General features: G+C 59.6%; 1 protein-coding gene across 1 annotated transcript in view; it reads right to left on the bottom strand.

Moving 5' to 3' along the window:
• Positions 1–4,735: 4,735 nt before the first annotated feature.
• CELSR1 (cadherin EGF LAG seven-pass G-type receptor 1) overlaps positions 4,736–11,741 on the bottom strand; it is a 149,926-nt gene continuing 142,920 nt past the window's right edge. Inside the window, exons 26-35 of the mRNA XM_063075249.1 lie at positions 10,592–10,704; positions 10,026–10,105; positions 8,791–8,917; positions 7,966–8,091; positions 7,384–7,478; positions 7,076–7,179; positions 6,732–6,881; positions 6,161–6,388; positions 5,596–5,854; positions 4,736–4,887 (exon numbers count right to left, since the gene is read on the bottom strand). Of these exons, the coding sequence (XP_062931319.1) occupies positions 4,863–4,887; positions 5,596–5,854; positions 6,161–6,388; positions 6,732–6,881; positions 7,076–7,179; positions 7,384–7,478; positions 7,966–8,091; positions 8,791–8,917; positions 10,026–10,105; positions 10,592–10,704 (1,307 nt within the window). The 3' untranslated portion in view covers positions 4,736–4,862. The remainder of the gene's footprint in view (positions 4,888–5,595; positions 5,855–6,160; positions 6,389–6,731; positions 6,882–7,075; positions 7,180–7,383; positions 7,479–7,965; positions 8,092–8,790; positions 8,918–10,025; positions 10,106–10,591; positions 10,705–11,741) is intronic.

Here is an 11,741-nt window from a genome sequence, read left to right as displayed (position 1 = left end):
CAGCCGGGAGTGTCTGTTCCTCATGGTCTTGAAAGCCTGGCATCGTCCAGAGGAAGTTAACCAGGTGCCCTTGATTCTCATTAGAACCTCAGGATAGAGGGCCACTGCAGAGCCCCAGGGTCGTTCTCTAGAGCAGCCAGGCACTGGGGCTCCTAGTCTCTCTGACAGGGACTGGACACCACACTTGGGGACACCCCCCTTGGGTCTGGTGTGGGGAGGCTGCAGACTGCTGGGGAGACCCAAGCCAGCTGGGAGCAACGTTGCATGAGGTAGGTGGATGCTGGGCCCAGGCAGTGCCCCCATGGCTAGCTTAGTTGGTCTGGGAGAGGCTGTCCTGGGCCTATGGTGGGGCAACAAGCATGGAGTGGGGAGCTTCCAGATTGGAGGCCACTGAGTGTCTCTGAGCTGGCACCAGCATGTCACCCCAGAGGCTGGACAGGGCAGCCCCACCTCAGTGGCCCTCCAGTTCCTGGAGTGGCGCAGATACCCAGTCTGCAGTGGGGGCCGGGAGGAACCAGGGGACTCAGCTTGGAGGGGAGGACTGTGCCTCCGTCTGCCCCATGAAGTTGTAAACCCCGTGGGGAGGAGGAAGACATTGCAGTAGGAACCCCATGAGACATGGAAGTTATTGCATCCCCCCAACCCCAGTGCCCGCAAGCTGCACTTGGGGTGGGTCTTGTGACAGGGAGCAGAGCAGTCAGAAGGCACCGCCAGCCTCCCTGCCTGCCAGAGCGAAGCGCAGGGACAGGGATGTCAGCAGATAGGGGAGCAGGGACCACCTCACCTTCTGGGCAGGAAGGGAGCACTGACATCTCACGAGCTAAGGCCCCTGCTGCCCTCCCCATGGCACGGTCACTGATCAGCCCCTCATTAGCTTCTCCCTGTCCTGGGTCAGCCCCCAGCCTCAGCTGCCCTCTTCCCCAGCCCTCCTCCCCTGCCCTTCACATGCTGGCCCCCAGCACTTCCTTCCAGCTGGGGTCCCCACCCAACAGAGAGTGTCCTGAGGATAAGGAGGCCAGAACCAGGAGGATTCTGAGATCACCCCCTGTTCCAGATGAAGAAATGGGCCTGACCTAACCCTGGATGGCAGCCCTCACTGGGATAGGCCAGAACTCAGCGCCCATCATGGAGAGGTTGTGCTAGCTGGTGGGAACCGGACAGGCCCACTGGCCCCTGGGGACCCTCAGTCCAGCTGGGCACGGAGGCTGGGGCTGAAACACTGCTTTGTTCTGCCAGCTCAAAGGGCAGTGCAGAGCCTCCAGGGCTCGAGTTTCCCCTGATGTGCTGCTGTGGCTGGGCCTCTCGCCTGGGGACTGAGGTCTAAGCCACGGCCCCCAAGATAGTCCCCACAGTACCCATGCTGACCTGCTCGAGGCTGACCCTCCCAGGACACAGAAACGTGAGCAGGAGGGAGGAGGGGTGGCCAGGCGAAGTTGGCATGAGCACCGGGCTGGCAGGCAGTGAGGCTGCCCTCTGCAGCCCCTGGTCGGCTCTGCCCCTCCTGCCGGTCACAGGCCTGCCTCAGTGGCCAGTGGAGGAAGGAGAGGACACAACAACCCTGCCCCCCGGACCCCCTAGGCTCCAGCTGCGCAGCCTCTTGACTGACCGTGCCTCTTTCTCCAGTGGGCACAGTCGTCTCCATGTCCCAGAGAGGTCTGGGGAAGGGGGCCCTGTGGGCCAAAGAGCGTCGAAGGGGGATCACCATTACTTTTCCCTCTCTTTACTCTTACTGCTTTTCCCTGAGGGTGGCCCAGCTGGGGTACAGCACAGGTGGCTGGAACTCAGGAATCTAGGAAAGGGGCCCCAGAAGCCAGAGTGTGAGGCGAATCCCAGGAGCAGAGAGCTACAAAGCAGACCCCAAGTCCCACGTGCTGCTACAAAGCAGACCCCAAGTCCCACGTGCTGACGCAGTCCTGGCTCCCCACATGTGGGTGCATGGATGGACCCAAAACAGCGTGGTGAAGGCTTGACAACCGGCCCGGTGCTGCAGCCCAGCATGCAGAGCGTGAGGCAGAGCTAGTAGTTGGAACCTGAGTTGCTGGCTCCTGAAACTAACATTTACAATGAGAGTTTTAACATGGCCCAGAGTCTCACGCCTTTAACATGCTGACTGAGGATTCAAACTACTCAGCAGATGAAGAACCAGGAAATGCCAAGAGAAAAGACAACCAGCAGACTTCACAGCCCCAAGATGGCCATGTGTGCAAATTATCAAAAAATGGAAAATGGCTAGTTAGGTCAGTTGATGAGAGCATGGTGTTAGAACACCAAGGTCAAGGGTTTGGCCACCCATACCAGCCAGCCACCAAAAAAAAAAAAAAAAATGACAGCGGCTATGAGGCAAATATGAATTTACCATGCTCCATGAGGCAAAAGTAAAAGCTCTTAAAATGAACTGAAAGCCCAAAGTCCTCAACACAGAAATGAAAAGTATAAAAAAGAACCCAATGGAGTTTTAAGTTTAAAACTTAAATTCACTGGATGGGCTCAGTAGCAGAATGGAGATGACAGAGGACTCAGTAGACTCGAAGACAGACCACCAGGAATGATCAAATCTGGAGAACAGAGAAAGGACGTAAAAAGAGCCTCAGGGACCTGTGGGACAGTATCGATGGGGCTAAGATTTGTGCCACTGGAGCCCTAGAAGGAGAGGAGAGAGTTTAGTGCAAGGGAAAAAACTGAATGGCTAAAAATTTCCCAAATTTGGTGAAAGTTATAATTTACAGATTCAAGAACCTCAGGAAACCCCAAATACAGCCCACCCAGGCCATGGCAGGCATGAAGAAGGAAGAGGTCTGGCACAACACCCCGCAGGGCCAGCCACCCACGTCCCGTGAGCAGCCTGTCGTGCTGTCAGTGTCCCCTGTGCCACCTTAGAAACGAAGGGGAGCAGGCGTGTGGGGGGGGAACCAGCACAGCAGAGGTACAAATTCAAAAATCTTAATTTATTGTAGACTCTCTTCTCATTTGTGTTGAAATTCCAGTGTCCTGAACATTAATAAATACACATTTCTTAAAAATCTCCAGTGTCTAATCTCATAAAAGTCATAAAAATAGGTTTAACTTTTCCTGTCTTAATAAAACTGACAATTGTTTTTTTGGTAACAGTTCTGAACAAATTAAAAACTACACCTCGAGGGGTAAAATCCAGTTGCAGAACAGTCAGCAGTAATATTCAAGTGGAGTGTTCAAAGACCCAGCGACAGCGAAACCTCCTTGGACTCAGAAAACGTCTCGCTGGCGGCATGCTGAAGAGACTATTGTGTGGGTTTCCAGAAGGCCACTCGGCCGCTGAGACTATTGTGTGGGTTTCCAGAAGGCCACTCGGCCGCTAAGGCACATTTGTTATTCATTCAGGTGTGAGGACTTGGAGATCTCATTTCATTCCATTCTCGTGCCTTAGACCTTTTCAGATAAACTTTCCCTCTCTCATGTAATCATTCATTAGCAGTGCTTACATTTTCATAAGAATAAAATGTGAAACTTATACAATAGGGAAACCTTTGGATCTTACTTGATTTTCATCCTATTTTATGGTTTCTCATATTTGGAAGCAGCTGTGCTGATCACTTATTTGGGCACCTCATCTGCAGAACAAAGGAAACTGAAATAAAACATGTCTGAATAATTCTAGGACCCATTCCACAGCCCCTCAGGCCATGCTGTGCCAAATGCCCGCCGTGGGACAGTCACAGTTGGTTCTTGGTGTGAGTTTCCAAAAACAATTTGGTACCCATTGAAGAGTGTGGCTGGGGCTTTGTCCCATTGCACAATTGGCCATTAGAAGCAAAATGAAGTAATTGATCAGACTCTGGGGGTGGGACCCCAGCCTGCTTGGAGATCCTCGGAATCTAAAAGAACTAGAAAATTGGCAGGAAGGAATGACACCCTGGAAGACCTCATGCCTCCATCTGAATTGGGAACGCGTGAATGCTTTAAGATCCCACTGAGAACAGGAGCAGAGGGACAAAGGAACCCGCCTGCAGTACAATGCTCACTGGGCTCCTGCCCAGTCCCAGATCACCCAGTCTTGGATCCACACCCGTCGGGGCCGATGGCAGTGGAGGGCACACACTCCAAAGCAAATGTGTTGTGAGCTCAGGAGCCCGGCCGGAATGCCTGTGGGCTTGTTGCTCACTGGCTGACAGCAGCTGAGAACTTCTGACCACTCGGTTTTCACCTCACTGCCCACCATGTACTTCCCACCTCTGATCTGCTGGGACCCCAGGTGCATCAATGCATGCCACATTCAAGTACAACTGTGCAATCTTCCTTATATAAAAAATAGTGAGAGATCGTTCCACAGATCTCCCAGGATCAACAGTCAGTACAAATGCAAAATATACACAGGTTTTCACCTTCTGAATCCCATACAAATATATAAAAGTATGTACACCTTTTCAACATAGCAAAGGAATTTGCTTTAGGACAAGGGGTGCCTTTGCAGAGGGCTGTTGAGGCCATGGGCCGTGGGCCTGCACTGTAGGGAGATGCCATATGAGCAGTTGGACCTCAGTCTGCAGTCTGTCCTTGGCATCCCTGAAACCTGGCATGCCATCGGGCCCGGCTGGGTGGCTCCTCTCATGTGTGGCAAGCTTTGGCTCTGTCTGCAGTCTGAGGACCAAGCTGTGCCAGCCTGGGAGTCCACACCTCCCTCATGCCTGTGGGCTTTGGCACTTGTCACAGAGTCTGACGGGCCCAGAGCCCCTGAGAGAGACAAGAGCTTTGCATCTGGACCATCAGTCACGGGGATGACACCGCGGGGACCCCCACACCAGGGCCTGCTTCACTCCACGGGCTGAGGACGCAGATGCAGTGGCCTGTGTGGAGGTGATGGGCTGGCCTCACGGTTTCCTGATGGTTCAAATTGAGGTTTCGTTACTGCCTCTGTGTATGGGAAGAAGCCATCAGGCAGGCAAAGCGTCAGTGAGGACGGCAGGTGGAGGGCCCAAGGCCATGCAGGGGCAAAGCCCCCCACTCAGTGCACAGGGGAGGCCTGGGGGCTCCAGAGGGCGGGCTCGTGCACGCGGGCCACGGTCCTGATGCCCAGGCCCGCCAGGTGTCCTCTATGATGCCAGCCTCTCAGCAGAGCATGGAGTAGCAAGGCTAGAAACCACGCTTGCATCTTTTAGGATTTTTAGGAAGGCTATTCTACAAGACCTGGCTCCTGGGCTTTGCTCCTCCCTTGCAAGTCTGTAAGGAGGAGCAATGGAGAGAGGGCTGCAGCTGCTGTGGCTGGGAGCAGTTGGGAGCCGCTGGGAGCCTCAGTCTCCTCAGCCGTGCAACGGGGCAGAAATGATCCTGGGCCCATCCCTCAGCAGGGCCTCGAGTCCTAGAATTTCAGGGCTGGTCAGGACTTCGGAGGCTTGGCTAATGCAGCCCCCACCCCCAGGACAGGGATGGTCCATGTCTGGACAGTTTCCCATGACCCGAGCTGCAGCCCCTTGGCCCCTGCCTGGGCTTCCCCTGTGCTCTGGGCTCTGGTGACATGAGCACCAGGCTCCTGACTGCTGCCCCCTCTCTCCTCCGGCTGAGACAAGGGGAAGCTGGCTGCAGTTCACCCCCCGGCCCCACAACCCCACTGAGGCCACTCACTCCGAGTCGGAGCCATGGGCCTGGGCGCTCCCTGTGCGCACATTCATGGCCACTCCATTGAGGTGCTCGCGCACCGGCTCCCTCCGCGGGGTCTTGACAGTGATGGCACAGTCGGGGGCAAGGGCGTCGCCGGAGCCTGGGGAGGACGTGCGCGAGGATGCGGGGCTCTGCTCACAGTCGGCCAGCTTTTCCCGGAGCCGGCCCTTCAGCTTCTGCTCCGTCAGCGGTGGCGGGTAGGTGACCTTATTTTTCAAGATGCCTGGGAGGAGGGAGACACGACCAGGTCATGTTCAGGAGGGCACAGCCTCGTGCAGAAGACTCAGATAGGGCCGGTCCCTGTGCCTGAACAAGCCTCAGCCCTGCTGGTTCTTAAAGACAGGTGGCACGCAGGACAGACAGCCGCGTCTTCCTGCCCTGGCGGCCCACAGGACCCACTTGGGCCCCACCCCATGTTTCACCCTTCCTGTCCCTGCTTGGACCCATCCCCAGTCCCCACCCTCTGGAAGAGGGACTGGCCCTTCCAGGTCCTGCAGCTCCCAGGGCAGCCCGGCCGCGCCCGAGGCACCTTTCCTCTGCTCCGGGGGCTGGCTGCTGAGTGCCGCTGCAGGCTTGGCGGGGCTCTCCAGGTCTGGGGGGCAGTCGCCCCGGTGATTGCCGTGCCCCTCCCGGTGCAGCTCCACGCTGACCTTGGTCTCCACCTTCAGGGGGGGCTGCTCGCCCTGCTCCTCACTGTCGCTCCCCACCAGGCTCTCGTCCGGCCAGCCAGCTGGGATGTGGTTGGCCACGGTGTCCACTGAGGCACGAGAGCAACACTCAGCAAGCAGCCGGGCCCAGCCGCTGAAAGCTGTGTCCCCAGGAAGTTCCGGGTCTGGGGAACCCACCGTTCCCCAACCTGCAGGCCCAGAGAGGCAGGGTCCCAGAGTGGCCCTGGCTGTGGTCCCCCCACTGCACCCCGACACCCGGTAGCCTCACAGTGGCTGCCCTCTGGCTGTCTCACCGGTCCTTGCAGTGACGGTCCTCCAGGACCCCCAAGCACTGCTGTCTCTGCTGGGTGGAGGCCGTGGAGGGCCCTCCTGGGGCCAGAGCCTGCCTGGCAGCCTGCTGCCCAGCCTGGCCCGCTGTGCCTGCTCGCTCACCTTTGGGGGTGCTGTGGACAGGGCCCCGGGCTGCGTCCCATTTGTCCTCGGCCTCTGCGCCATCGTCCTCACTGTCCGACGAGTGTGAGGAGGCGTAAGAGCTGCTCTGCTCATCCGGGGACAGCTCGCTATCTGAGTCTGAATCATGGCCTGTGGGGGAGAGGGGACAGCTCAGGAACCAGCAGGATGGGGGGGTTCCTGCCACTGGGCCACAGGTCCTTGCCAACCCTCTAAGTTGAGGCTGCTAATGCTGTTTCAGGGATGTGTATCCTCCAATGCCCAAGGGGACGTGGGACAAGCAGGAACGAGCCTGAGGCACCTCCGCTCTCCAGGGGAAACCTTACCGTGGGGTATCTTGGAGCTCCTGGGGACGAAGGATGGATCTGGCTCTCCATGTCCACCCCGTGCCAGCCCAGAGGACACGCTGAGCTTCTGCACCCCTTCGTCCCTAGGGAGGGCGGGGAGGGCAGGCTCAGCACCGTCACCCAGAGTAAGACACGATGCAGCCCCAGCATTATGGGAAGATCCCCCCACCACTGCCCCATCTCTGTTCCAAGGACATTGGCACACACAGCCCCCTGGAGCGCTGGGGCAGGGCACACAGCCAGGGCCTTCTGGGAGCTGCCCCCACTCCCACCCCAAGCCGCCTGACCTGACAGTGCTGTCCAGTGAGGCGGTGGACTCGCCTAGTGCCGTGCGCAGCATGTCGGGCCCCTCGCTGAACGTGTTGTTGCAGTTGAGGGAGCGCTGGGGGGGAGGGTGGGCTGGTTATCGGCCGGGCAGAGGGTGGCCCTGTCCCCCCAGCAAGGCCTCTGTGCCTGTGGGCTGAGCCCCTGCCCGCTCCCAGGAGAGGCCGGCACAGAGAGGGGAAGTTTTGCTGCAAACAGGAGGCCGAGGGGAGTGCACTGCCCAGCCCGTGCTGGGGTCAGGGCTCCTCCAGCCCCTGCTTCCGGTTTGGGGTCCTTGTCTGCCGAGGCCCCCATCTTCCCAAGACCTTAAAAGTGGGGCTGTGATTTGACAGTGACCTATCTGGCTGGTTTTGCTCATTTTCCTAGGACTGCAGTGAAGGCATCAGGATCTATGCCGTGCCCTGTGGTCACCTCTGTGCTGCCCCTCATGGGGGATATGCAGACTGCAGAGCCGTGTCGGGCTTGGACCTTGTACCGCCCATAACCCCCTGGCCATGTGCGGTGCCACCAGCTCCCAGGCCTGCGGGGTCCCCAGCACCCCCTACCGTCAGCAGGGTAGCCCTGGTGGTGGCCGAGTCGTCCAGGTGTGGCTTCTTCCCAGCGAGCAGCCCCCGCAGGTGCTTCCGGACCTCCCTGTTGAGCACACAGTGGAACAGGAGGACAAAGAGGCCCTGCAGGAGGAGGGAGGGTCAGCCCCGGGCGGCCTTCAGGCTCCTAACGCGGCCACATAGGCTGTCTGCCCACCTGCTGTGAATGCCCGAGCTCAGCCCACCCACGCGGGCAGCCGGAGCACACAGAGCAGGCCTGGCCCGCACGGCCTGGGGGACGCCCACCAAGCCCACGCCAGGCCTCCCCTCCTGAGGGCTGCTGCTTTCTTGGACAGGGCAGCTGCACGTTGTGGGCAGTGAGGGCCCCACCCAAGGCCACAGTCTTCTGGGGTCCTTTCCACAGTTCTGGGGGCCACCTGGGAACCCTGGCTTGTCATAAATCACCTTGCTGGGCAGCCCTTCGTGTGAGCCATAAATGGCCACCACTCCTCCCTGGGGACACAAACAGGATGTGTGCTGGCCTGGCCGCAGTTCATCATCCCCAAATAGGGCAGGGAGGAGGGAATGAGCCCTTGCACTGGCTGAGCAAGGACCATGTCCTGACAGCTACAGGGGGACCCCGGGATAGGGTCCTGGGGAGGGCTCTGGACAGAGTGGGGTCCAGGGCAACAGGTCTTTTCTGGGGGTGGGACCACGAGCAGGGAGGGTTCACCATCACCGCTTCCCGCACTGCAGCTGCACTGGAACAGCGACCACAGTGTGGCTGTGCTTGTCCCTCAGGGCTGCCCTGCAGAGGACCTTGGGGCACTGGTCCGCGCCCACCTGTAAGCAGCTGAAGGTGGCAAAGAGGTAGTGGAAGCTGAGCACGTCGCTGTTCACGGCCAGCAGCCCCAGCAGCCAGGTGGCGCCCACGAGCAGCAGCAGGAGGAAGGACGTCCTCAGCAGGGAGCTGCCGGGGATGGGGGCAGCATGAGCCACAGCCCCCCTCCTCCTCCCATGCATCCATCCGTCCATCCATCCATCCACGTGCCCACCCTCCCTGCTTCCTTCCCCTCCCCAAATGCTTTCTGAGCACCTTTGTGAGCCCGGCCCTGGCTCACATGGGGAGCGAGATAGACAGGAACTGTGAGCCATGACAACTAAGGCGAGCTGCTGCCCACGGCACTCCGAGGGCGACCCAGGGTGGAGCCGCGGTGCCCGGTGCACAGGCTGCGCTAGCTTGTGGGGGGCTCGAAGGTGCATGCACAGGCACCAAGGGGTGCTCAGGCCTGCCTGCTGCGGGTTCCCGCACTGCCGTGACCCTGCAAGTGGCTTCCCGCTCCCTGTCTCAGTCTCCCTTCCGTAAAAAGGGATGGCAACGGTACCCTGTCCTGGCAGTGGAGTGACTGAGTCAGGGATAAAGCTGAAGCCATGGAGGAAGTGACTAGGCTCAGGCAGGGGGCTCAGGGCCCCAGGACCCTGCCCACCCTGTCTCCCCCTCTGCCACCCATCTCAGAGCGTGTCTGCCATCTTCTCCAGGGGCCAGGAGGCTCACACCCCTCCCTGAGGCCCTTTCTTGTGCGTCAGCCCATCTCCTGCCCCCTGGCTCAGCCCCATCTCTGCTGAAACAGGTCACCAGGGCCTCATGGTCACCCATCGGACATCCCCGTCATCTTCTCCTGACCCTGTCATGGCTCCTGAACACCAGGCTCTGCCTGCTCCTTCAGTGGCGTGGTGGGTCCCCTCTCCTCCCCCAACCCTGAAATGTTGGAGGTTCCCCAGTGCTGGGCCCGTTTTCACGCCACACCCTCTAGCTGGGGGTCTCCTCCACTCCTGTGGCCACAGCATAACCATCACCACCAACCTGGAAAGTTCCATCTCCCCCAGCCCCACTCTGCCAGGCTCCACCCTGGTGTTTTCAGGCACCTCAACATGGACAGTGTGTCTGACCTTGAATATGGGACCCTCCCGGTGTGTAAGCTGGACATCTGGGGGTCTCAGAGCCCAGCTGACTGTGGCCGGGCAGGATCAGCGCTGCACTAGTCCCGCCCCAGCAGTCAGGTTCGGTCCCAACTTACACGACCCCCTTTCTCTCATAATAGTGGTGCTTTCTTTGGCAGGAAACCTTTGCAGACAGGATAAAAATGACTGTATTGATCTGAAAAAATCAAAACAAAAAAACAAGGTAAGGTGGCCAACTCTTCCGTCTTGTGGCTGAAAGCTTCTGAGGAACCTCATCCCGTGCCTCAGGGAGGTCCTGCTGGAGGAGGTGGCCTCGGGCCGCTGGCCTGTGAGGCGAGGCTGTCCCATGGCCAGGCTGCATCCCTCCCCCAGCTGTCCTGGCAGGGCCGACCACACCCAGCCTGCCTGCACGGGGACCCGCCTGGGAGCTGGACACGCAGCAGTCTCACAGTGGACGTGACATGTAACCCGGAATCCATGGACCTGAGCACAAGGCCCAGAACAGTCTGGCAGCTTTGTTGACCATTACCACGAGAGGAGCCCCGCCTGCTTCACCCCAGCTGCTCAGAGGAGATAGCGACCCCAGCCAGCCCCGGACACCCCTTGCAGCCGATGCATCCTTGGGAACCTGAGCTGCCGTGTCTCTGAGAGTCTCGGTTCCCGTGACAGCCCCCGCACTCACAATTATAACGGTTCCAATGGGCCCGGCAAAGCTCCAGATCAGGGTGTCGCGAAGGGAAAGCCAGCAGAAGTCAGGGTTTCCATAGCCCTGGGGGTCCAGGCCAACCGCCAGTCCTGGGCACATCAGGGAGGCAGAAAAGAGTGAGGGCCACACACCCAGATGGCCTCCTGCCCCCGCAGATGTGGGACAGGATCCTCTGAGGACCTGCTGGGGCCACGACTGGCATCCCAGCATCACCCTCCTGGGAGAGAGGAGCAAGGAGTCGCGAGAGAAACAGCCTGATGTGACAAAGGCCCAGGCAGCCGGCCCGGCCCAGCGCCCCTGAGCAAAGTCTCTCGGTGCCAGATCACGGGCTCACCGTGCCCCGGCGGGCAGGAGCTGCTCACGGATTCACCCCACAGAGGCAGGGAGCCCAGCCCGGGCGGCAGCTGCTGACAAGGCGGCAATGGGACTGCGCTTGGGCAGGGCCCTGTGGCCGGCCACATGGGGGCCAGGAGGCCGTGACGGACCAAGGTGCAAGGGAGGAAGGACTCAAGCAGACGGATGGACAGTGCCACCGTGGGGCTGCGTGAGTGGGTGGGCCAACAAGCACACTCAGCCCCGACATGCGCGAGCCTCCCCCCCAACCCCCGACAGGCACCGCCCCCCAGGTGTGTGTGCAAATGAGAGTGTCGTACGTGACCTAAAGCTCAGCCACCGTTCCTTCTAACAAGTGTGTGACAACTAGACTAGGACCGCCTGTCCATGTAGGGCCATCAAGATGAAGCTCAGGGTAGGCAAGAACAGCAGGTGTGACCTCATCACCCCCTCCTGTGCACCCCCAGCCTGGATTGTTCCACATGTCCCCTGCAAAAAGATCATGTTTCCCTGCTGCTTGAAGCCCTCAGATGACTCCCCGCTGCCCTCAGGAGACAGACTTGGCTGCTGCTGTGGCCTTGCGGGTCCTGCACAGTGTGGCTGCAGTGATGCTCCGGCCCATGTGACACCCTGCCTTTGTCCTGGCCTCAGGTCAGTCCCCAACCAGCCATGCCCCCCACTGGGGTCTCCAGTGAGCTAGACCCCTGGCACACTCCCCACCCTCCAGGTCTGGCACAAATGGCACTTCCTCCGGGAAGCCCCCTGCCCCACCCCAGGGGAGAGCAGGGCTCCA

The sequence above is a fragment of the Cynocephalus volans genome, chromosome 12 (assembly GCF_027409185.1).
Source record: "Cynocephalus volans isolate mCynVol1 chromosome 12, mCynVol1.pri, whole genome shotgun sequence".
Classification (NCBI taxonomy): domain Eukaryota; kingdom Metazoa; phylum Chordata; class Mammalia; order Dermoptera; family Cynocephalidae; genus Cynocephalus; species Cynocephalus volans.
The sequence above is the reverse complement of the archived record's forward strand: the minus strand, read 5'-3'. Positions and strand labels throughout refer to the sequence as shown.